Source organism: Vidua macroura, chromosome 6 (assembly GCF_024509145.1).
Source record: "Vidua macroura isolate BioBank_ID:100142 chromosome 6, ASM2450914v1, whole genome shotgun sequence".
In the NCBI taxonomy this organism is placed as follows: Eukaryota; Metazoa; Chordata; class Aves; order Passeriformes; family Viduidae; genus Vidua; species Vidua macroura.
Window position 1 is genome coordinate 45,893,714 of NC_071576.1, and position 22,996 is coordinate 45,916,709.

Consider the following 22,996-nt stretch of genomic DNA (forward strand, 5'->3'; position numbering starts at 1 on the left):
TCTGATGTGGATGCTCGTTCTCCTTTAAGGGAGAGAGGGATAGGACAGCTGAACCACTTGAGGTCCCTTTAAACCTAAATTATTGCATGACTAGTCCATAAGTACTCACCATGCTGCTTCTCCCAGGCTTTTGTAGGATACCTGTTATTAGGCACTGCTGGTGAGGGGACATGAATGAGGTGGACCACTGCTTTGATCCTGCATGGAGGTTCCAGTGACAGCATGACCCTGGCATCCTGTCCCCCACCACGTCCTCCAGCCCTGCTAATGATGCAGTGTGTCTTTCCGGTCCATCTCTGTCAACCCACATTATTCACCTGGCACAGAGGTGCGTAGTGTACCTGCATCCCAGCTTTTCAGCTCGCCTCTTTTCAGCTTTTTAATAGGGGATTTAGTTCTCTGAGGAGCTCATGCTGTCGAACACATGGTAATTCAGCTGATGCAGCAGAAGCTTGGGGAGAAATTTCAGTCTATTAGGGCATCGCAGGTTTTTTGCATCGAGTAAGTCAAGCCCTTTCCACATATTAAACCTGTGCCTGCATGAATAATGCATCTCCCACTGAAATCCAGACCCTCCAGACAAAGAGGGTCCCTCCGTCTCTGGGGCATGCTGCTGAAAAGAAGCAACCAAGAAGTGTCTACAACATCTGATTGGTTTTGCATTGCCTCAAACAACTCTCATTTCCCAGCTTGCGATGGCAGCCTGGTCCTCCTTGAGCCACGGCTTGAGTGGAGTTATTCATGTCATCTTCATCTGCTTTGGCTGGCAGCCCTGCATGGGGAGAGGACGGGCACAGCCAGAGCCTCGCTTGGCACTTGAGGCTGTTGAGTGGAGGGTTGGTGCAGAGAGGGTGCCAGCACTGCTGACTGGAGCTAACCCATGAAAAGCCATGTTAACCACTTTGCTGCTGTTGGGGACCTCGCAGAGATGTCCCCAGCAGCTGTACTGGCTCAGCAGGGCTGACACGCAGAAGCCAAGCAAGCCTGGACCTGTCCTGTACACCTTACTTGCTGCTCACATCAGGTTCAGGTCTTCTGGTGGAAAGTCAGAAGGATGCAGCAGGGCAGGAAGGTGACCCAGAGGGATGAGCCTTCAGCCAAACCTGAGCCAGGGTCCTCTGAATTGCTCTGTGGGGTGGTGAAGAGACAAAATGCCTCCCACACATCAAGGGAAGTTGACTGCTGCAAAAAAACCTGAATGCAAATCTCTGACTGGGCAGAATCTCCCCAGACACATCCTTTTGTAAAGCATTCTCATTGTACCATTAAAAATAGATCGTCACATTCTCCGCTTGCTTGCTGAATGCTGGTGCCTGTTAATTCTGTGTCATCCTCACAATCCCTTCTTTGAGCTTGGCTGCCTCTTTGTCTGGCACCTGAGCAAGGTTCATTCAGCAGTACCTGATGCAAAGATAAGAGTGAGCTCTGTTGGAGTCCTGCAGGACAGGTGGAAAGGTGAGGGTGACCGAACTGGTCTTAGCTGGGGGTCAGCCAGCCCAAAAGAAGCAAGGCTTGGTGTGATCACCCCAGCTGTCACTTGCAGGGTCAGAAGCAGGGCTGAGTGAGACCTGCTGGCATGGAGATGAGCTGGAGGATGTTTAAGCTCTGGGTGGATGTCATGATATATCTCTGAGTTTTTTTTTAAACTGGGGTTAAAGTACACGTATATGTCATGCTTAACACCTGCCTGGAGGTGGTGAGGGGAATATTGCTGCCTGTTTCCTCCAGCAAATGAGTCCATGTAGTTTGCCACCCACAGCAGCAGTGATAATACGGATTCAGAGAGATGACCCATGTTGCAAAGTGCTGCAATACTCAGCTCTCAGTCAGGAGGCCAGGCTGCAGGATTTCATATATGAAGAACTGTGGCATCTGACCAGCAAGCCATGGCTCGACACACATGGTCATGAGGATGGAGGAAGGTCTGCAAATCACTTTGTTTCACCCCTGTGTCACCTCGGATTAAGAACAAAACCTGCAGATAATGAATCACGGCCCCCAAGGGAAAAGGAGAAGGCAGGAACATCAGCTTGGGCTTTGCCTGTTTTGGGTGGTTTTTTTCTAGAGGAAGGTAATCCTCCAAAACTCAGAGCTGGTGTCTCCTTGTTAGGGCTGTGGTAGGAAGTAGAACCTGAGCTAACACATGCTAATTTGTCCCCAACCCATGAGCAATTTGGCTATTGTGTGCATATAGAAAATTCAGCAAGCCATGAACCAGGTCAGAAAACTCTTGTGAAATGTGTTTGCTGGCCTGGGGAATGTCTCATCCCATGGAAAACCAACATAGCTCCTTGCATTTTCATTGGATTCTGGATCTTCTAGGGAGAGTCATAGTTTTGTTGGAATAGAGAGGCATGACTGTGGCCATTGGCTTTTTCTGGCTGCAAACCTGTGCTGGGATCTGCACCTCAGTTTGCACTTGGACTCACCAGAAACTGCAGACAACCCAACAGAAAGGAACATCATTATTCTACAGGGAGGCAGGGGTCCTATTTGTCATTTGAATATGGGTGTCTAATGACATTACACTGGTATTGGCCACTGTCATTAGTCATTGCACAGTGCAGTGACTGCCCCTCTGTGTGCTGGGTGCTTCCTTTGGCCTCACCTGTGACTGTCCCCAGCACTCTGCTGAGATGGACAAGTTCCTGTCACTGGAGATTGTGTTTAAAAAGTGAAATACTGTATTTATCTGCAGCTTTGAAGAACCACAGCTGAATCCTGTGCTTTCTTTCACTTGGTGTGTAGGTGTTGTGGGAAAATAGGACCCAGGTCCTGGAGACCCTTTCGCCAGGAGACTGCAAATGCACCCAGCAGGTATTTATGGTGTTTATTGTCTTGGGACGAGAGAGGCAGACCAGCCCTGCAGGAGTATCTGACTGCATACCTTTCTGGGCTGCCTCTGTCTGCTCTTGTTGTAAAAAGGCAAAGAAGCACCTTATCCCTAGGATAAACCTCTGGGCTCAGGGCCCATGCAGCAAATGATGGGATACCAGGCAGTGGGCAACAAGGGCCCTTGAAGATCAGCAGGACTAGGTTTCTCTTCTCCATCATGACATGTCCTCTGTGATGTGTGCCAGGCTGCTCAAAGCAGAAGGTGGTTTTAGGTCTGGGATGAGAACGTGGCCAGCTCTCAGCTTGGCAGGGTGAGAATGGAAATGGGATAGCTTTGGTATTAGAAAGCAGTGCTTGGGAGCAATATCCTTAGCATGAGCAAAGGTGGTGATTAAATGGCTGGCTGGTCATGGATAACCTTTGGTCTTGGCTTTTTTAGGCTTTAAAGTGAAAGCTTATGTTTATACTAAAGGGGAAAACCATATAAATCATGTTAAAAGCACAAGTCTAAGAGGAGGAGATACTGCCCTTGTCATCTAGACTCCAGCCAAATTCCTTTCCCTGCTGTCCCCATTGGCTTTTCCAGACCAGATCTCCAGATTGACTACCATTTCTGTAGTCAGAAATTTTTCTGGGAGTGGCCAGTCTATAAATCTTTAACCACACTTTTTTGGTAGAAACAGGCTGGGAGGCAATTGCATTTGCTGTCATAACCCATCCAAAGCTGCTGGCACAACATCAGGTGGCAAGAGAGGATCAAGGACCCTTTGCTTGGTGTAACTGCAGCCAGGAGAGCCGATCTGCCTTGTGCGCTGAGGGTGCATGGGGAAGACTCCCTGGCAGCTGGATACAGCCTGTCCCCTTTCCTTTCCTCCCTGAGTTATCCCATGCCACCAGCCATGTACCCAAGGCTGAGCACCCCCACACCAGCACTGCCATGTGGCTCCACGCCATGTCCCTCGTCCGGTGTGAATGCACCATCTGGCACTTTGCTGAAGGACATCCTGGCCCTTCAGCCACGTCCTCTAGTGGAAAACACCTTGCAGGCCATGGGGTGCAGGTGGAGAGGACAATGGGAGATGCGGGGAGGTGAGTGGGTGCTGCTTGGTTGCATGCAGCTCCTTGCAGAGCTCTCTGGCATGCTGCTTCCAGCCTACAGGAATTGAAAGGAGACTGCAGTGTAGAAAGGAGGAGAAAAGATCAAAGAAATCGTGAGATCAGCAAGCTTGAAACCGTGGCAAAAGTGCAGTGGCTGCCTCTGGGTGATGTGCTGTGGGAAAAAGGGAATGCTGCCCTTTCCCTCCTTCCTGAAGTGCTCCCTGCATGGAGAGGCATGCGCAGGAACTCTTGTCCTGGGAGGAATGTGCCTGGCTGTGCAGAGATCCAAGATGGGGTTGTAAGATCAGTGTGGATGAGGCTGTGGGGGAGTCCTCTGTCTGCCATGTGGGTGGTGGGGGTTAGGAAAGAGCAGTGGATCTCAACTTGGCTTAACTGACAACCAGGAAAGCCATTGCCACCTCCCCTACATCTTCATACTGCTGGGGCTTGGGAGATGCCATTCCTCCCCATCCTTGAGATTCATTAGGGAAAGGTGGACAAGCAGATTTTGTGTCTGAGTTAGTGGATGTGGTTAGTGGTGTTTCCCAGCCTCCTTTTAAGGAGCAGAGGGAAAAAAAAAATCACTCAATTTTTTCATCATCAAGCAGAGAAATCTTTTGTGCTGCCTCTTAAAGGGACCTTGAGTAACTGCTGAGAAATCATCATCAGTTACATCACCTCTAAAACGGCTGCTGCAGGCACCTGACAGCTTTGTCCCACTCTTACTCTGGGGAATCATTATGCTCCAAATTCCTCGCCCTTGGAGAAAGCCTGCATGGCTCGCTGGGAGAGAGGAGCCACTGCGCAATTTGTGATGCTGTGAGTGGCAGAACAGGATCAGGAAGAAGGGCTGAGGTTCCCAGCGGATGGGGTAGAGCAGGGGACACATCCTGGAGTTTCCTAACCTCATCCCACTGGCGAGGCTGGGTTCATCGACCCGTGCAGAACCCGAGCATCTTTCTGGAAATGAGCTGAATGCGCTGCAGTAGCATCGCCTCGGGCCGGAGAGCTGCCGTTGCCTGGCAGCTGCGGGTTTCCGGGGAAACCAGAGGTGCTAACTTGTTAATGAGCCCCGTGTCCCTGATTGCTGCTGCAAAATAATAATAATAATAATTAGTAATGGTCCTGTGATTTAGGAATCCCTCAAACAGCATGAGCCAGCTGAGGGGAGCTTGCTAAGTGCTGAAGCACTTGAAAGAAATGAGGGGATGAGGATGGAAAAAGGGTGTGGGGCTTGGAAAAACTGCTGCGGTTTGTATCTTGGGAAGTGTCTGGAGAGCTGGGGTCCAGTGGGGTCCTGCCAGCATCCCAGCAGTGAGCCTGAGGCTGGTTGCAGGGCTGACCTGGATGGATAATGGAGCCCTGGCCAGGCAGATCTCAGTGCAGGGCTCACAAGGCACAGATATTTCCCCCAACCCCCAGGGCTGCAGAGGTAAAAGCCAAATCATTTAGTCCCTGGTGCCACTGAGTCCCTGGTGGAGATGGCAGTTCTTCGGGAGTGGCTGCTTTCAGATTACTGGGGACAAATAAACAAATGTTTGCCTGTGGTGCTCTTATCCCTTGGTAAACTCAAGGTGGAGACACCACCAGAAGAGTGTGCTCCTGGGAAGAGCATCACAGGGAGCGTGCTGTAGCTCTGGTCTCACAAGCGTGATGGAAATGTGTTGGCTGCCCCAAGGCTGGCTTGCCTGGGGCAGTGGGGGGAGCATCTCCTCAGGGCTGCCTGTGGAGGATAGAGCTCTCCAGGAGACCACACAAGCTTGGTGCAAGGAGTGGACATGCTGGTTAGTGAGGTTTGGGGTTGCTGTAGAGACCTGCTGCCCTTCCAGCTGATGTCTCCAGTAAAAGAGAAACCAGATCTGTGCCCTTCCCATATCACATCTCTCAGCTGGGGGCCTTGTGCAAGATGAGCAGTTGAGAGAAGTGACCTCCATCTGGGTGATCTGCGTTGGGCCAGCACAGGAATGAGTACCCATGGTCTCTCATGCCACATGGACAGACTCAGACTGGGGTGTATCCTGGGTTTTCTTGCTCTCTTGCCTGGCCTGCCCAGAAGAAGGTCACAGCCAGGCTGAACACTTGCATGCTGTGTGCATCTCTGCCATACTTGTGACTCGTGTGGCCAGCTCCCCTCTCCTACACACCCATTTGTGGTGACACCAGGGACAGAGTCCCACTGAGTTGGCCCAGCCCTCTGCTAATCCCTGCCCATCTTTCTGTCCCTCGGCTGAAGTGTGGCCTCTCCTGCTGGCTGTCCCTATTCAGCTAAGCCATGTGACCATCTCCTCATTACAGGCACTCCAGGGAGAGGTGGGATTAAAGGATTATGATAATGTTCTTCAGGAACACTCAAGAAGATTAAGATGGCTTTAATAAACTGATAAGAGAGGAACACAGCTATGTTTCTGAAATCCTAATTTAGGTTCCAGGTTAACCTTTTCCCCTGGTCTCCTCTCACTGGGGTGAGAAGATCTCTTACTTTAGCAGAGCTCCATGGCTAAGCCTCTTTCCTCAGTTTTCCTTCTGACCCATCTGAGCAGAAGCAGAAAGACATCCTCCCTCCTTCACTGGTCTTCCCAGGTAAGAGGACATTACAGCTGGTTCTTCTCAGAGACCATCTCATACACAGCCTGCAAGGTGCTGTGAAGGTGCTATCAGAGAAGTTGCTTGTTTGCCTTTGACCTGGCTGAACCTACACAGGGAAGTCCTCATGTCTTGGTTCTAATGCCAAGGTTACAGGTGCCCGTGACCACACTAAGCTGGCCAACTCCATCCCCTCTAAAGGAAAGAGGGGCAGAACAGACTAACCTTGCCCTGCCTTCCCCCACATCTTTTGGGTGGAGCTGGGAGTGGGACCTGTTTGATGTGTCACATGTGTCTGCAGAGGTTTATCTGGTTGTTCTGCAGGAGAGGGGTTATTAGCTGACTTGGGAAACCTCGTTGGTCTTCTCCAATCTCTTCCACCCAAGCTTCCCGTCATCTGCCAAACTTTGTGTAGGCCTCTTGTGCCTTGGTTTCTCTTTGTGGATATTCTCAGCTCAGTCAGAGAGAAAGAGAAAGGTTTTCTAACCAGGCAAGAGTCTGGGAAACAGTTGGGAAAGAATGTAAATAATTCTCTAATCTATCTTGTTATTCACATTGTTTATAGATATGCTCTGCCACTGCGCGTCATTCACTGCACACCAATGGTGTGACATGTTTTTACTCTAAGACCAATGAAATTAGTCTTCTCGATGTTCTCTATATATAGAGCGGTATATTTGAAATAAATCAGAGCTCATTTTCTTTGCCTTCTGATCTGGAGTTCTCTGTTCCCGTCCAGCTCGACAGCGACATCTCTTAAGAGTATGTTCATCAGGATCTGTTATCTTTCCTAGACCACTCTGTGTTTGACACCCCAAAAGTTTACCCCTTGCCCACTATCTGGAGATCGGATACCATGTTACATCCGGAGGAGCTCTGCAATGTTGGATCACTCCTTCCTCCCCCTTCACTCATCCCTCAGCCACTGTATTTTTCTAAGGTTTTTTTTGTCTGTCAACTCTTTCTACTCCCTTTTTCTTTCTTCGATGTAATTGGAAGGGCCAAAAAACATTCACAGCCTGGTGTCCTGATGGGTAAGGGAGGCAGAAAGTGATTTGGGGAATGGGGTGTGAAAGGAAGACTAAAGGGAAAAGCTGGCTAATTTGCATCCTTTCTGAGTGCCCCGGCTCTATAGCCAAGGGACAGCAGGGGGGCTTCTGGCAAGGCGGTAGCAACGTAATGAGGTGTGTCATATCCCAGCAGGAGCCGGCCTTGCTCCCCCTCAGACCCCCTAATTAGAACTGTTTCAATTTTTAAGCCCCCCTGGGGAGAGCTGGGGGGAGCGGGGTTCCTTCAGCAGGGGACCGCCCGATGTCTGCCGAGGGGGCTGCTCTAATTGGCGAGGAGCTGCGGAGCGCTCCGTGGGGCCGGGCACAGCGATGCCAGAGTGCCATGGGGCTGCCAAAATGCTTTGTGCCAGGAGGGGCTGTCACTGTCTCAGCTTCTAGGGGATTTTTTTCCCTCCTGTAATTTGTATTAACACGTTGGCAGAGGCAGCAGGGGTGTGATACAAGGGCAGAAAAGTACTGCACATCCTAATGTGGCCTCCTATTGGGAGCTTGGATCCTAAGGCTGAAGCCTGGGATACCTACTCCTGCTTTGGGAGGCAGCTCTGGTAGCCCAGGGAAGTTTGGGCTGTTAGTGCTGGAGTCACAAGCCAGAGCAAATGCTGGAGCCCCCATCCTTACAGTCTGTGGCTTTCCATTCTTTTTCTACAAGCTGGCAGTGTCCTCCGGGTTTGGTGGCTGGTAACTGAGGTCCCTGTCATGTCACCCAGTAGCGTGTCTGACTCAAGTATCTTTTTTGTATCTTGAGCTACCATTGCAGTAGGTGCCCGGAGGTGTAAGAGCTTATGGGAACTGCTGGCTTGCTCAGATCTGAGTGACTCGTAAGCCTCTTCTGGTCCGTGGACCAAATCCTGATCCTTCAGAGGTCAATGAAAATCTTTAGGCTGGCCTTTTCAGGCATGTTATTCATAGTCCTCCTAATTCAGATGCATTAAAGCTTCCATGAAGCAGCTTGTGGATTCTCTCTAAAACACCGTCTGGCAAGAGCAAGAGGAGCTGGGTAGTAGCCCAGGCTTATTTTCTGAATGACTGCAGTGGCATTAAAACCTAATGCCATTAAAACATCCTTGCAGTGACGTGTTCCATTAAAACTTAAGAGGACACCCTGAGCTGAATGCTTCCTAGACTGCCTGCTGTTCTTGCAGACCTCATGGGCTGGACATAGAGGAATCTTTTTCTTCACCTCAGAGAGCACCAGGCTCAACTCCCCTCAGCTCCTAAGATGGAAACACAGGATATTTGTATACTTAGTATGTGAAACCCCTTTCTAATTCTGTGCAAGTTAGTTGCTGAAAAGCAGAGAGCTCTCTAGGGCCATCTCAGTCCAAGTACAGCTTCCCAGCACCTCTGCCCTGGTGCCTGGCCTGTTTCTTGAAGACAGAAGTAAAGGCCAACTTGATTTCTTGTCTTCTCTTAACTTGCCAGGAGGCAAGCTGGCAAAGATACCCATGAGCAGGCTCTAATAAACAGGCAGGTGAAATCCAGTGGAGTGGTTTGAGTGAGCAAAGGTGATTTGGTGGTATGTGTGATGGGCCCCAAAGTAGCTTTTACCATGCAGCAGCAGAACCTTAGAGCTGAGCTAAGCTGCTTCTGTGAAACCATTAGCTCTGGGCTTGGCAGAGGTCAGAAAAAGCAAATTGAGTATGAGGAGCTGTTGGACTGGAAACAGTGAAAGGAGGTGACATCTTGCCCTGTGCAGGTCCCTGGTGTTTCTGGCTCTCAAATATGGCACATCAGGGCTGGCCAGTGTGGCAAAAGGTGTCTGTCTGTGTAACTGGCGTCTCTGTAGATGCTTTGACCTGAAAAGCTCCTTAAATTAGGTCTAAATGTGGTAAGAACTGTGGAGAAGATGAGGGATCAGGCACATGTGGTGTTTTCTGGTGCAAATAGTAAGGGTCACCCAGAGGAGCCATCAGTTAGCAGATTTGGAGCAAACCAGGGGAAGGACTTCTTCTTGTAATTGGCAAGCCATTCTGCTCCCTGCCACTGGCCACTGTGCCTGTTAAATTAAAAGCTGACATGCCTTCAAAAAGCAATTAGACAAATTTATGGAAGAAAGTTCTGCTGAGGGCTATTAAATACAAAGAGAAAACCTCTGGCTTGGGCAGCTCTGGAGACACACATGCCAGCAGGCTAGAAGAGCAAACCTCGAAAGTGTGGCTTGTTGCACCCTTAGGCTCTACTGAAGACATCCAGATATCATCCTGCCTAGCTGATGGGTTGTCATCTCCTTTCTTCTCTTTCCAGGTTCACCACAATGAGTTGGCATTCTGGGCATTAGCAGCGTGAGGAGAATAGGACAGGTGCTGCCCTGCTCACCCCTCACCTCTCACTCATTCCCCTTGGGGAGACGGGTGCTGGCATCCCTGCCCTGCCCTTCCAGCCCTTGCTCCCCACTTGCCATAGAGGGGACTGGCCCGTTATGGCTGGAGACAGGCTCCCACGCAAGGTGATGGATCCCAAGAAGCTGGCCAGCCTCCTGAGGAACGGAGCGGAGGGCACCCTGGTCATCGACAGCCGCTCCTTTGTGGAATACAACTCCTGGCACGTCCTCAGCTCCGTCAACATCTGCTGCTCCAAGCTTGTCAAGAGAAGGCTCCAGCAGGACAAGGTCTCCATCACAGAGCTCATCCAGCCTGCCTCCAAGATGAAGGTAAGGGATCTGACCCTCACCTTTCCTGATGGTGCTCACACCCTCTTTTCTTGTGGGATGCAGACTGGCCTAAGGGATCCTTCCCCTCCATCCCTTGACCCCGGTATCTGCCAGCATCTCTTTGACACCCTTTGGAGAACTAAAGTGTGAGCTCATTTGGCCTCAGGGCTGTCCTCGGGAACCTGTTCATTGCCCCCACCCCACTGACGTGGCTCCCTGCTTCAGGAGCATTCCCCAAGCAAGTCTAACAGGTATATCAGCTTTAGGACTTGTCTTATGACAGCAAACAACCCCACAGAGCCTTCCTGGAGCTGTAAACTTAATCCCCTGCTAAAAACTCTTCCCCTCCCCTCTGTCATCTCTAACTCCATTCAGGGACATGTAATCCTCCTCCCCTGTGACGCCAGAAGCTCTTATCCGGTGTCATGGCACATTATCTCTCCCAGGCTTCTCTCTATCGCTCCTGGTTAAATAATAGAGGTGGCTCTGAGCCACGGGGCTGGGCTGGAGCGCCGGCCGGAGCAGTGCCGGGTGTCCCTGCAGAGCCGTAGGCCGGGTCGTGCGCTCCGTGGAGGCACTGCCCGAGGGCTGCGCCGGTGGGTGCCGAGGTGCTGCCGGAGGGCTGCGCCGGTGGGTGCCGCAGTGGCCACGGGACGAGCCCGAGGATGGTTCACCATCCGAAGGGTGGCTTGCCACCTGCCAGTTCGCTCCCACCGTTCCCCTACTCCCGCCTTGTAATTTTATGGCAAAGCGAGGGTAATTCAGGCGATTAATCAAATGCTGGGCCCAGCTGGAGCCATCTGCGTCATGTGTCCCCCCCGCCCCGCCATCCCGAGAAGCCACCGCTGTCCGCATTGGCTGGCGGTGACATCACCCCGCGGGATCAAGGGGACTGGCGGTGCGGGGGGGGCAGCCTCGCGCCAATCTGCTTCGGTGATGCTCCGGGCTGGGCGATTTGGAGGGGATTGCAGAGACTGATTCCTGAACGGCTTTAGCTGCTCTTAAGTCCCCTGGAGAATAAAGCAGAATAATCAGTTTTTCGCAAGCTCCGAGGAGAGCAGAGCGGCCGCCCTCCTCCCGGCGAGGGTCACCTCTGCAGTGGCCGCTGTCACGTGGAGCGGCAGCAGCAGCAGAATCAGCGATGTGCAAGGGGGAGGAAGAAGAGGAGGATGATAGGGAAGGGGGAAGCGTGGAAGAGTTAACATCAGCTGATGCCATCCGCCTGCAAACCTGCAGCTCGCCAGCTGCAGTGGAACAGTGGGCTCCCAAAGGGGCCGGCTGGTCCTTCCTGGCATTCCCTGCTCTGAATTCCCATAGAAGGAGCGTAGAAGGATCGTTTTCTCCTGGCTCCTGGATCATTGCATAATGGTCCACGTACTGGCTGGGGATGTGATTGTAACCAGGGATGCTAGGGGAAGAGGAGAGAGGCGTTGCCATCGTCTTTAATTAATTTTTGCTTTTCTTTTGGTTACGGCAGAAATCCCTCCTGGCACATCCATGGGCAGGAGGCTGCATGTCCCCACTTCTGCTCCTGCTCTGCACAGCCCCTGCCGTGCCCACCGCTTGCTGGCTCTCCCAACACATTTAGTTCAGGAATTAATTAAGCTTCAGGACAACCTTGAGAGGTTAAGCCACTTGTCCTTGGAAGCTAGAGTCAGGGGACTGGGAGGGGATCATTGCCGTATTCTCATCTGGCATAAAGCAGGGGTGGTGGTTGTGGCTTGGGCTGTCCAAACCTTTCTGTGCATGCATTTGTGTGTTTGCATTTTGGGGTGATGAACTCTCTTCTCGCCCTTTTTCCTTCTCCCCACCTCCCATTTCAGTCAGACTGTATTTGGGACCCTGAGAAATCAATATGAGCTGCTGCCTCAGCAGAGGAACAGAGGTGCACAGATCCTCAGAAGGGGATGCTGAAAGCTGATTTAGACCTCTGACACCCTGTGTCATTTCCCTGCCTCCTCTGCCTCCGCTGGTCAACATCCCCCAGCCATACTCTGCCCCTGGCTCCGCGGTGCTGGGGGGCAGAGGGCACGGCTGGCGTGGGGAGCAGATGGCAGGAAGGGTGACATCAGTAGTGCGATTGTCCGGCCCCATTATTCCTCCTGGTGAGCCTCCCGCCCTTCTCCTGTTTCCTGCTCCCGGCCGGCCGGGGCTGCCGAGAAAAGGCGGATGGCAGCGACGCGGGGCTGCCCGGGCAGCCAAAGGGCAGCCCCGAGTCCTTGCCTCGTCCCACTCCTCCTCGCCTCCAGCAAAGAGAGCTGAACCTGCTCATCCTATCCCAGCGATTCTAAGCGTGGTGTTCGCCTCCTCGGGAAGGAGACGGGCTGATTCAGGGCAAAGCATTTGGGCAAACCCCACCTGGCCGCCAACACCGCTCCTCCTGCCTGCGTGCTGGCGGGGGGGTGGGAGAATTTGTCTAATTTGCTTTTCCCAGTGCTCACTCTCTCCTTTTCCATATTGTAGTTAAGGAAGGGTACTGTTAGCAATGCTTCTGTGGGCTGCAGTTTGGAGTTATACTGTGGGATAACAGCAACTCCTGGCTTTTTTTGGAGCAAGGAGAGGAAAGGACCATTTGGGAGGAAAGAAGAAACGGAGACATTTAAAATCCCTTTCTTTTTTTCAATTAATTAAGCCTATGATCCTATGATTGTGGCAGCTGCCATAGCCACTGTTCCCCAAGCCCTGGTGTGGACTATCTTCCCATGGTGCCCAGTCTGGTAAAAGCTGCAGCAGCAATTCCTCTTGCAGTCGTTTCCCTCCACACAGAAATGGTACCAACATAACTGCTTCTGCTTGGTTTTGAACCCTTCTCCCAGTGCTGGCAATAGTAAACTCTCACAATAATAAATTCCGATAACAACTGGAATAATTCAGCTCCTCAGTGCAGTTTGGAGAGCAGAGGTTATGGGAAATTCCTGCTTGGGTTTTTCACTAGCATTTCTTTAGGGAAATGTTGAAAATTTTGCTTCTTCAAGATCCCCCTGGAAAGTCCACCTCTCAACCACCTCTCACTTCCTGAAATGGAGCAATCTCCAGAGCAACTACAGCCATGCTTTGAGGCAAGACAAGGGTCTCTTCAGGTGATGGGAATATTTATTTCTTTGCATTAGGAGCTTGGCTCTGCAATCAGCTGTTTTGCTTGAGGGAAAGCTGGGGCTTATTTTTGAGCCGTGTGCCTGGCTGCTCTTTATGTTGATGGAAGCCCTGTTATTTCAGTGGGGTGATTCACAGTGTTTTGAAACAATACGTGACTGAGATGTCAGTAGTAATTGGGATAATAATAATAGCTCACTCTCATCTTAGCCTGGATCACCTGTAGAGCATCATTATGACTGCTTGGCAGCTGGGGAGAGACAGAGCTGGGACCTGAGCTGTGTTAACCACGCAGTGCTGGGGACTGATGTCCATGTGGGAGTTAGTTACCTCCAGCCAGAGCTGGGGACAGTGGTGGGAGGCACAGGGCTTGGCACAAAGGCAATGAATCAATGGTCTCAGCTGAGGTCTGGTTGGAGCTGTTGGCTAGGTGATCCTGGCTCCTGGCTGGTCATACCCCATACCCCTCCAGCCAGGATTATGGCAGGGAGGAGGTTTGTTCTTGAGGAGCTGCTCTGGGGCACATCCAGCACTGGAGTGGGCCAGCAGCTTTTCAAAGGCATGCATAGGTTTGCAAGCCCCACCCAACATCTCTCTGGAGCCAAAAGATTTGTTTCATCTTGGCCCTCCTGTCCCTTGATAGATGGATGTGGGGACCCTGTTTGGAGAGTGATGCCTAGGGTTACTTCAGCAGTCTTGGAGTGACAGCAACCCCCGCTGAAGTGTTGCTTCTCAGAAGGATACCTCTGTTGTCAGCTATGTCCCGGTCCTATGCCAGCACCTGGCAGAAGCAGGAATCTAGTATGGAATGTCTCTTCAGCTTTACCCTCCTCCTCTGCCCCAGTTAGCTTTTAGCCTCCCTATGTTTAAAGCCAGAGAAGGGGTGTTTCAGGAGGGCATGAGATTAATGGGAGACCCATGTGCTTGGTTAAATGTCTGTGTCTTATTTCCCTTTGTGGTGAGGAGCCAGAATGCCAGTGCATCCTTGTATGCTCCATGAGGGCTCTTCAGGACCTTCCTGCAGGTATCCTCACCCCAGCAAACCAGGTATTTATTTTCTGCAGCCAGGCCATGCGAGGCCAGCACTTGTTTGGCATTTACATTGAGTGAAACCGTGTAACTTTAATAAGATGTAAACCTTGTTGCATATCTCTGCCGTAGCTCAGCAACCCTGCAGTAATGGCCCAGATAAAGCCTTCCCATGCGGAGGGAACACTAAATCCTATTGTGGGATAACGCTGCTCAGCCAGAGCTGGTATCTCTCCTGCAGCCTTCTCAGCTTGGACTGTGCAGCTGGGATGAGCCCTTGCCCCACTGTAGAGTGGTTCCTGCCTCACTGTACTTTTGAGAAAAGATGTTTTTGCTGGCATGGGGCTTCAGGGTGAGAACTGGGTCTTCAGGATGTGCTAGGGAGCCTTGAAGGGCTAGGCAGCTGCAGAGGACTGGTAGGTTCCCGGTTCTGAACCAGCTTGTCAGCCATCGTGTTTCCCTCCAGCTGTGCTTGGATGACCTCCCACAAAAGTCCTGTGTCAGGATTGGCTGAGGAAAAGATGCTGGAGTAGATCCTCATCTGGCTTATCTCAGGTGGCTTCATTAATTTTTCAATGTCTTATTTTAGAATTCCCGTGTCCTTTTCTCTTCCCTCTTATCCTGCCCTTTCATGCCTCCTGTCATCCTGCTGAGCTGTGGGGCCAGTTTTGCCTTCCAGTCCCTGGTGCCAGGCTGGGGACAGGTGGGTCCTTCGAGCCCCCCTTCCTCGTGCACAGCTGTGCGTGGTGCCCCGACGGGGATTTCTGTTGGTGCGGGGCTGTCCTTCCGCTGCTGTGCAGAGATGTGATGAGCTCAGCTAAATCAGTGCAAAATCAGAGCTCAGCTAAATCAGTGCAAGCAAAATTTTCAACATTTCCCTAAAGAAATGCTAGTGAAAAACCCAAGCAGGAATTTCCCATAACCTCTGCTCTCCAAACTGCACTGAGGAGCTGAATTATTCCTTGCCGTTTTATTTGGATGGTGCTCACGTTGCTGAGCAGGGAAGCACCTGCAGCAGGGTATGAAAGCAGCATTAATAATGACAGCAACCCTGAGCGAATCTGCTCTGTGGTGAGATAGGGCTTGGCAGTGAGACAGCAAAATGAGGCGGGTGTCCATGAGTGGTACCTTGCTCAAGTGGTCTCCTAAAGACATTTTGGAGAGGGCTTGGCATGGGGTGGCAAATGGGCAGCTCCACCACTAGCTGCTGAGAAGAGAGCAGCTTGCACACATTCCTTCCTTCCCTGCTTGCTGCTGCCTCCCCTTCTTCCCATGATGTGATGGATGTGCCTTACCCCTCCGGCTGGAAGGGCAGGTGCTCTCAGGGCAGGTGGGTGCCATACACCCAGCTCTTCAGCAGATGAGCTGAGCTATGCCTCTGTGAGGATTTTTTATCTCCTTTTGGTGCATGGACCTTCAGGTAGGTGTGGGAGTGTCTGCCTGTGCCTTGAGTGCTTTCGTTGCAATCCAGTCATCACCAGGCATGGGAGAACTCCTGCCTGCAGGTTATCCCACCATCTCACCTGCCCCAGTTTATCCTTGCAGTGATGGGTAGCTAGGAGCAGTGTGTGGTATGTAAAATCACATGAGAGCAGCCCAGGAGCTCCTTCTGCTCTTCTCAGTTTATCCCTGCAGTGTGCAGGCCCCAGCACACATTACAAAAGGAAGAAAGAGCATCACCCATAACATCCACTAAGCAAAAGAAGAGATTTTCCCTTTCCTTCAGCCTTTAGGGATGATCTGCAGGTTTGGGGTGAGGTGTAGTGCCTATAGAGGTGTTACTGTGCTAGGCATGGTGTCCCCAGACTGAGCCCTGAAGAGCTGTTGATCCAGCCCCCACTGACTCCATCCACAGCACAAGGGCTGTGCTGGGAGCACCCCTGCCTGCAGAACCACTCCCAAATCCTTGTGTTCTTGTCCCTGTGACACCAGCCAGGCTGAGGAGGAGTATCTAAGGGCGAAAGTTGGCTGGGGAGGAAGTCATGGAAGAAGTCGTGGTGATTTCTGGGATGCAATTAAGTAACAGCAAGCTGAGGGTGGGCGATGGGGAGGAGTGACCTTCTTTTGGGTAGGATGCTCAAAAGCACTTGTAGTTGGTGAGAGTGTGCCAGTGGGCACCTCTACTGACACATTCACTTGCAGTCATGGAGCACAGTCCCAGCCTGGCTGGACACTCCATTTGGTGGTCAAAACCAGCTTGTGGAAATGGTGTGGAGCTGGAATTTCCTGCTTATGTGACAATTAAATTCAGCTTTGCTCCCCATGGTGCTGTGGAATCCTCAGTGCTTAGCCCATTTCTCTGATGCCTGTTTTTTGCTGCTCCCCTGCAGGTGGAGGCGGAGGACCACCAGGACGTGGTGGTCTATGACCAGAGCACGCGGGATGTCACCGGCTTGGCTGCTGACAGCTTCCTCTCCATCCTCCTGGGCAAGTTGGACAGCTGTTTCCACAGCGTCTCCATCCTCACAGGTAGGAGCCCTGGGTTACCGCTGCATCTCTAAGGGGCACTCATGCCCTTAGCCTGGAGTAACGGAGCTGTAGCCATCCGTGTCCATGTGCACCCACTTCCCTGGCCACCAGTGGCTGTGATGGAGGAAGGCAGCCCTGCATGCAGGCTGAGCAGGCTCAGCCCATGCTGGCATCACTGGGTCTTCCCCATGCCTTTGTTCTTGTGCTGTCCATCTACCCGCTGCTGTGCCCAGCAGCCAGGGTGAATGAAAGAGGAGGGTACAGAGGAGGTGTGGTGGCATAGATCCAGCATCCAAAAGCTGCCCTTTGTTCTCCCATCCCTGTGTTGGATCATCCCTGGTCAATGTGCCAAGGACCAAACCCAGACCTGGTTCAGGCACTTTGCTCCCTCTTGCTGCTGTTAAAGGGAGGGCAGGAGAAGAAATCCATGGATGTACTGGAAAGGAGAAGGATGGCAGGGGCAGAGAGTCATCACTGAGTGAGTCAGGGTCTGCTGGAGATGATGCTCTCTGGGCACAAATGTGCAGGCAGGAGGAGGCACATGCTGCCCTAATTACAGCTCTTCTATAGTGAGGCAGGTGACTGATGAATGAAAAGCTCCGACCCAGCAGAGAGGAGAAGAGAGAGGCAGGGAACTGCCTGAGGGAGAGCTGAAGATTCCTTTGATTCCCCTTGGCTGGGACAGCCAGGGATTTGCCTACCTTTGAGCTTTCTGCCCATGGATGGGTGGGCAGGCACTGCCCCGTGCAGCCCCGCAGTTCCACTGAGCTCAGCCACGCTCCTAAACAGTGCCAAAAGCACAGAGATGGGAATCACCTCTGTCCCTTAAGCCTGTGCTCATCCTGTGGCAATTGGATACTGCTTTGGGGCTGAGGCAGAGGGTACCAACCTCTGTGCCCTGGGACACCACAGGGATGGAGTGAACTGCCACACCCGCAGAGTGACAGACCCTGGGGAAGGGTAATTGTGGGGGGGAAGGTAGCACGGGTAGGTGGCATTCAGGGAGCCCTGCCCATGCAAGGCAGGGAAAAGTGCTGTTGAATTAGAGCACCTGCATTGTGATGGGGAGAATAGAGCAGAGAAACAGTGGGATTAAACCCCCCAGCCCTGGGTTCTACCAACAAAACCAAGCAGGGACTACATGAAATCATGTTAAAGCTAATTATCGAGGCCTTGGTTGCAGGAGCTCTGCTGAGGCCCATGCTGGAGGATACCTCCCTGAGCTGGCTGTGGCAGTCCCTGGCCTGTCTCAGTTGCTGTGCCTGCGGTTCCAAGGTCGCTGTGGCATAAACAAGGGCACAGCATGGCATATGATGCAGAAGAAGGAAACGGTAGATTCAGTTGCATCTGGGAAGGAACTTGCTTAGTCATGGGGATGGGTCAGGAAATAGCCTTGGTGGTGTGACCCTGGCACCCTCTAACCCTCTAACTCCACTTTCCCAGGGCTGGGTGAGGAGCAGTGCTGTGCGCTGGCTGCAAACCCCTGCCCTCCCCCACCGATTTAGGAAGAGGGTATCTCTCCTCCTGGAGCCAGACAGGGCTGCGTGAGGTGGCCCTGAAAACCTCAGAGCCTTTTCCTGCCTTAAGGCAAGTGGAGGCCTGGGGGAGCCTCGTAGTGCCAGTACCCCCCAGCTGCATGCACAGCATGCACCAGCAGTGTGCCACCCCCGCAGCCATCAGCACACCACCACCAAACCCCTGCCAGCAAATCTGCTGTCCCCCACTTGGGCACACGCCTCCTCCATCATCAGGACAGCCATCTCCATCCTCCTGGGCTGCAGGAGCACCAAGCAGGAGTGTGGCTAGGCACCAAGCAAAGTTCAAGCCTCCCAAATTAAAAGTGCAGCAGGGCTTCAGCCTTATGTGGAACAAGGGCCACTAGCAGGGGGAAAAAATTGGAGCTGAAATGTAGAACACTGGGTCATGGCGGCAGTGTTTCACATGGAAATCATGACTGGAATGGCTGTGCAGAGCATCCAGGGGAGGCTGGGCACGCTTGCTGACAGGAACAGCTTCCTCCTGCCTGCGGTGTGGGCAGCAATGGGCTGGTGTAGAGACAGCTCGGGAGTGCTTGGGGGGTCTGGGGCAGGATGTGTGAGTGGGCCTGATTCTGAACCCTTGCCCTTGTGGGGTTTAACCCCTCAGTCTGTCCACTCCAGCCTCAAGCACCTTGTCCAGCCCCAATCCATTTCAGTTGGTGTCTCAGAAGAAGTGCCTGATTTATCCTTGGAGGTGCCTTGTGACCCCAGTGGGTTAGTAATCCCAAAATGGGGAAAATTTCAGCCTGTCCCTTAGTGGATGCCATTACCTCAGGGAAGCTGTCCTGAGGGTTCCCAGTTCAGTGTGACAGCCCTGCACAGCCCCTCTGTGCTGCCCAGCTCTCTCAGCCCCAGCAGATGCTGTGGTCTGTGCCTTCATGTCCCCATCTCATGCAAATACCAGGCTTGACTGTTCCTGCTCACCTCCAGGCCACCAAACTTCCGACCTTTGAAGCAGCTGATGGAGGCTGATGAGTGAGGACAGGGGAGCTGGGGGTGGCAGGACTGGTGCCAGGGACTCCTCAAGGGTTAACAACCCAGAAGCAGTGATTCCAGTGGCTGGCAGGGAAGAATCTGAGTCAATTATTCCCAGTCTTGGAAATCATCAGCTTCTCTTCTTTTTTCTTTTCTTTCTTTTTTTTTTTTTTTTTTTTTTTTTTTTTTTTTTATTGTGTAAGTATAAATAGTGCTGCTTGCTGCCCTCCATCCGCAGGAGCAAAAAGACTGTTGATTTATATGGTTTTCCTGACATCACATGAAGTGGTGGAAAACTGAATGGAGCCAGCATTTTTCCTGCATTACGTAATGCCCCCTCCCTCCCAGCCCAGCTCTGCTATTCCTGCAGGAGCCTGACTGTTCTTTAACCTTTGTTTACTTCAGCACAAACCCTTGCTTTTTTGCTTTTTTTCTGCTTTTTTTTCCTTTTATTTTCCTTTTTTTAAAATTTTGCTATATTTTTCCTCCCTTATTCTTCCCTTCTGCAATCACCTGCTTGGTTTTTATTAAGGGATATTATCTGCTTATGAAGCAGCAGCAGCAGCAGTCTGGCTCCATTGCTCCCTGACAGTCCCGTGTGTCAGCTCAGGTATGAGAGCCTGTCCAGAGCCGTGTGTGGTGCTGAGCTGGTGGGTGCTGAGCTTCACCAGCTCCTCTCCATTTGTCCAGCTGCAGCAGGCAGCGTGGAGATTTTCTTCTATTCCTGTTCAGTGGCTAAAAGGGACAGCTGAGGACTTGGGATGCTGGTCCAGATGATGCTCAGTCACCCATCCTGTCCCTATTTCTGGTCCTTAGGCTGAGCACCGGGCTCCTCTCTCCCATGCTCGAAGCCGTGTGCTAGCTGGAGATAAAACCAGGATGGCAATGTGGCCAGCAGTGGCAGCCCCACAGCCTGGGCTGCGGGGCTTGGGACCCCCCTTGCACAGCAGAGGCTCTTTTTGCTGCAGTTTGTGTACTGGGGGAGCTTCACCGCTGCGATATCGTGCTCAGACCTGAAACAGGCCCCTCAATTGCGTTCTGAACTCCAGTCATGAGCTTTTCATCTGGCTCAGGAGCGCGTGTGAGATCATCTTCAGCGCCCCCCTCCCCCCACTTTTGTACCAGTTCTTCAAGGAATGTTTAAATTTTCCAGTCCTGTTCTTTCTAAATTTGGAGCGTGTGTTTACTCCCAGGATTCGGAAAGAATGTAACAATATCATCAGTGACAAATCCCTCCCAGCCCTTCACTCGCCAGCCTCCTCAGTGAGCAGGCTGGCCACAACCCAGGTCCTCTCCAGCCCGGTGGTGCCATGGCCATCCAGCACGGCTGCAGAGAGTTGGAATTGCATGGCTGCAGTGATTTGGGTGGAGGCTGAGATTTTGGGGATTTTGGGGGAATCTACCAAAGACAAGGTGCTGCAGGCAAAAAAAAGTAGCAAAAAAGGAAAGGGGATTTCCATTGCAGGAGCTGACTTGGGCTGCCCAGGCATGAGTGGGTTTAGCACTGAAGCACTGTCCGGAATTATTTTAGACACAAGGACCAGAGATAGATGATTTTAATTAAAAAAAAAACAAAACAAAAAAAAAAAAAAAAAACCAGACTGAAAGAAGGAAAGAAAAAACCACTTTTTTTTTTCTGTATAGGGACAGTCCTAAAAAGAAGCTAAACATCAGGGCGACTGAACATGGCTTTGCTCATCCTTGGCTGAAAATTCAGTAATGCTTTCTTGTGTCGTGTTGGTGAGAAGCCACATGCCAGCCACATATTCCCTTGCTGCCTGCTCCTCTTGAAACATATTGGGCTGGAGCTGTTCTGGAGGAAAAGAGAAGATGAATGAAAAAAGCCAAGCTAGGCAGGTGTGAAAGTAGGGCAGAGGCAGGGCAGAGCAGAGGGGCTTGCCTTCAGTCCGAGTCTCAGAGGCTGGAGTGGCAGCATGTGCGTCCAAAGGTTGTCATGGCATATGCTGAAGACAAAAGCTTAGCAGGATCCAGAACCACGATTGAGGTGTCTTTATAAACTCAGTGTAAGAAAAAAATATTAACTAAAACCTAAGAAAGAAAATACCCCAAATACCCACATTTTGGTCACAGAATCACAGAAGGTCAAGCATTAGGACTATTTCAGGTACCCTCAGGGACTTACTGGCATGAATCCATCAGATGCACCTACAAGATTTTCCTTTAAGTCTGATTACTGTCTCTGAACCTCCTGCAAGCACCTCTCTCCACCTGTGGCTATCTCCATCCCATAGCATACTGTGATGAACCCAAAGAAGCAGATGCTTAGCTGGCAGGAGTGTGAGTATGAATAAGGAGGGTATGGGAGTGGGATGAGACAGGAAAAAGAGCTCCCATAGGACTCTCAATTTCTTGCTTTTCCCAGACTTGGTAGTTTTGAAGAACCAGCTTTTTAAATAATGTGAATGGGGATTCTGGTTGTTCTTCATCTAAAATTGCCCACATGATGGTCAGGAATGGAAGAAGGGTAAGAAGGGCTGTGCAGGGGCTTACATCCAGCTTTTCTTCTGGCTGTAGGTGGTGAGGTACATGGAGATTACCTGTGACGATGTTTTTCTTATGACTGTCCAGAGGACTGGAGGTAGTATGCTGATAACAGCCTAGAGGGAAAGGCATTTTTTAAAAAAGCAAATGGGAATACCAGGGTTTGTGATTTTTACAATCCTGGAGGTTTAGGTAACTCTCTGAACTTCCATTCCTCTCATGCAAAACATCCCTGGAGGAGTTGCTTCCTTTCCTACAGCAAAGTCATCTGGGACCACTTTAGCCAGGGCAGGACTGTGTTTTCTTGCCCTCTAACCCCTATGCCAGTGGGTGCTGGCATCCAACTTCAGACTCCCAGCCACGGGAGTGCTCCCAGTCTCCTCAGTCCAAGGCAGGGAGGCGGAGTAAGGTGCCCCCTTCTCACCCTGAACCACAACCAGGAGATGCCTGGGAGGCTTTCGGCCCCGCGGGACCAGTGACTGCATCCCTGGGAGGGGTTAAGCCAGGTCACGTGTGTGCAAGGCTGATTGTATTCCAGACCTATGCTCTAAACCTCTCTGTTTAGCAACGCTGTCGTCAGACAACTTGTTTTCCCGATTCTATAATTACCCTGAGGAGCTTCCCCTCCCCCTCTGGCTGTGTTTTTTAACCATTGGACCCAGAAAAGGCAAGCAAAAGGGTCAAAGGCAGAGTGGGACAGAGGAGGAGTAGGGAAGAGCAGCCCTCTGATTGCTGTGCCTTAGAAAACTGCTGTGTAATTTCATTTCTCATTTCTGGAAGGTCAAGGGGAGGAAGGCAACTTCCCCAGCAGGAGATCCTGATGGGTAGGGGCCACTGCCCAGTTACAGTTTCCTTCCTTTTGAGAAATCTACCTCCCCTCATCCACCTCCCCCTTTTCCCTGGGCCTGTGCTGCATGCTTGCAAAAGGTCGTCACCGGCAATTATTACCAGGTCCCAGTGCTGGGTGGAGAGAGGAACTGCTGGCCCTGCCCAGCTGGGCTTGTGCCAGGCTGTAGGCACTGTCCTGACAGGGTATGTAGGTGCTGGACAGGGACTCATCCTGCTCCCTGCTCTTGCAGGAGGATTACATGAGTCTCTCCAACCCATTGCAGCAGATGTTTTTCCAGTGAGTGCTGTGGCAATGTGAAGTGAGG

The 22,996-nt window shown here is 51.6% G+C and overlaps 1 protein-coding gene across 1 annotated transcript in view; it reads left to right on the forward strand.

Moving 5' to 3' along the window:
* Positions 1 to 280: 280 nt before the first annotated feature.
* DUSP8 (dual specificity phosphatase 8) overlaps positions 281 to 22,996 on the forward strand; it is a 36,001-nt gene continuing 13,285 nt past the window's right edge. Inside the window, exons 1-4 of the mRNA XM_053979426.1 lie at positions 281 to 328; positions 2,749 to 2,817; positions 9,831 to 10,236; positions 16,689 to 16,827. Of these exons, the coding sequence (XP_053835401.1) occupies positions 10,006 to 10,236; positions 16,689 to 16,827 (370 nt within the window). The 5' untranslated portion in view covers positions 281 to 328; positions 2,749 to 2,817; positions 9,831 to 10,005. The remainder of the gene's footprint in view (positions 329 to 2,748; positions 2,818 to 9,830; positions 10,237 to 16,688; positions 16,828 to 22,996) is intronic.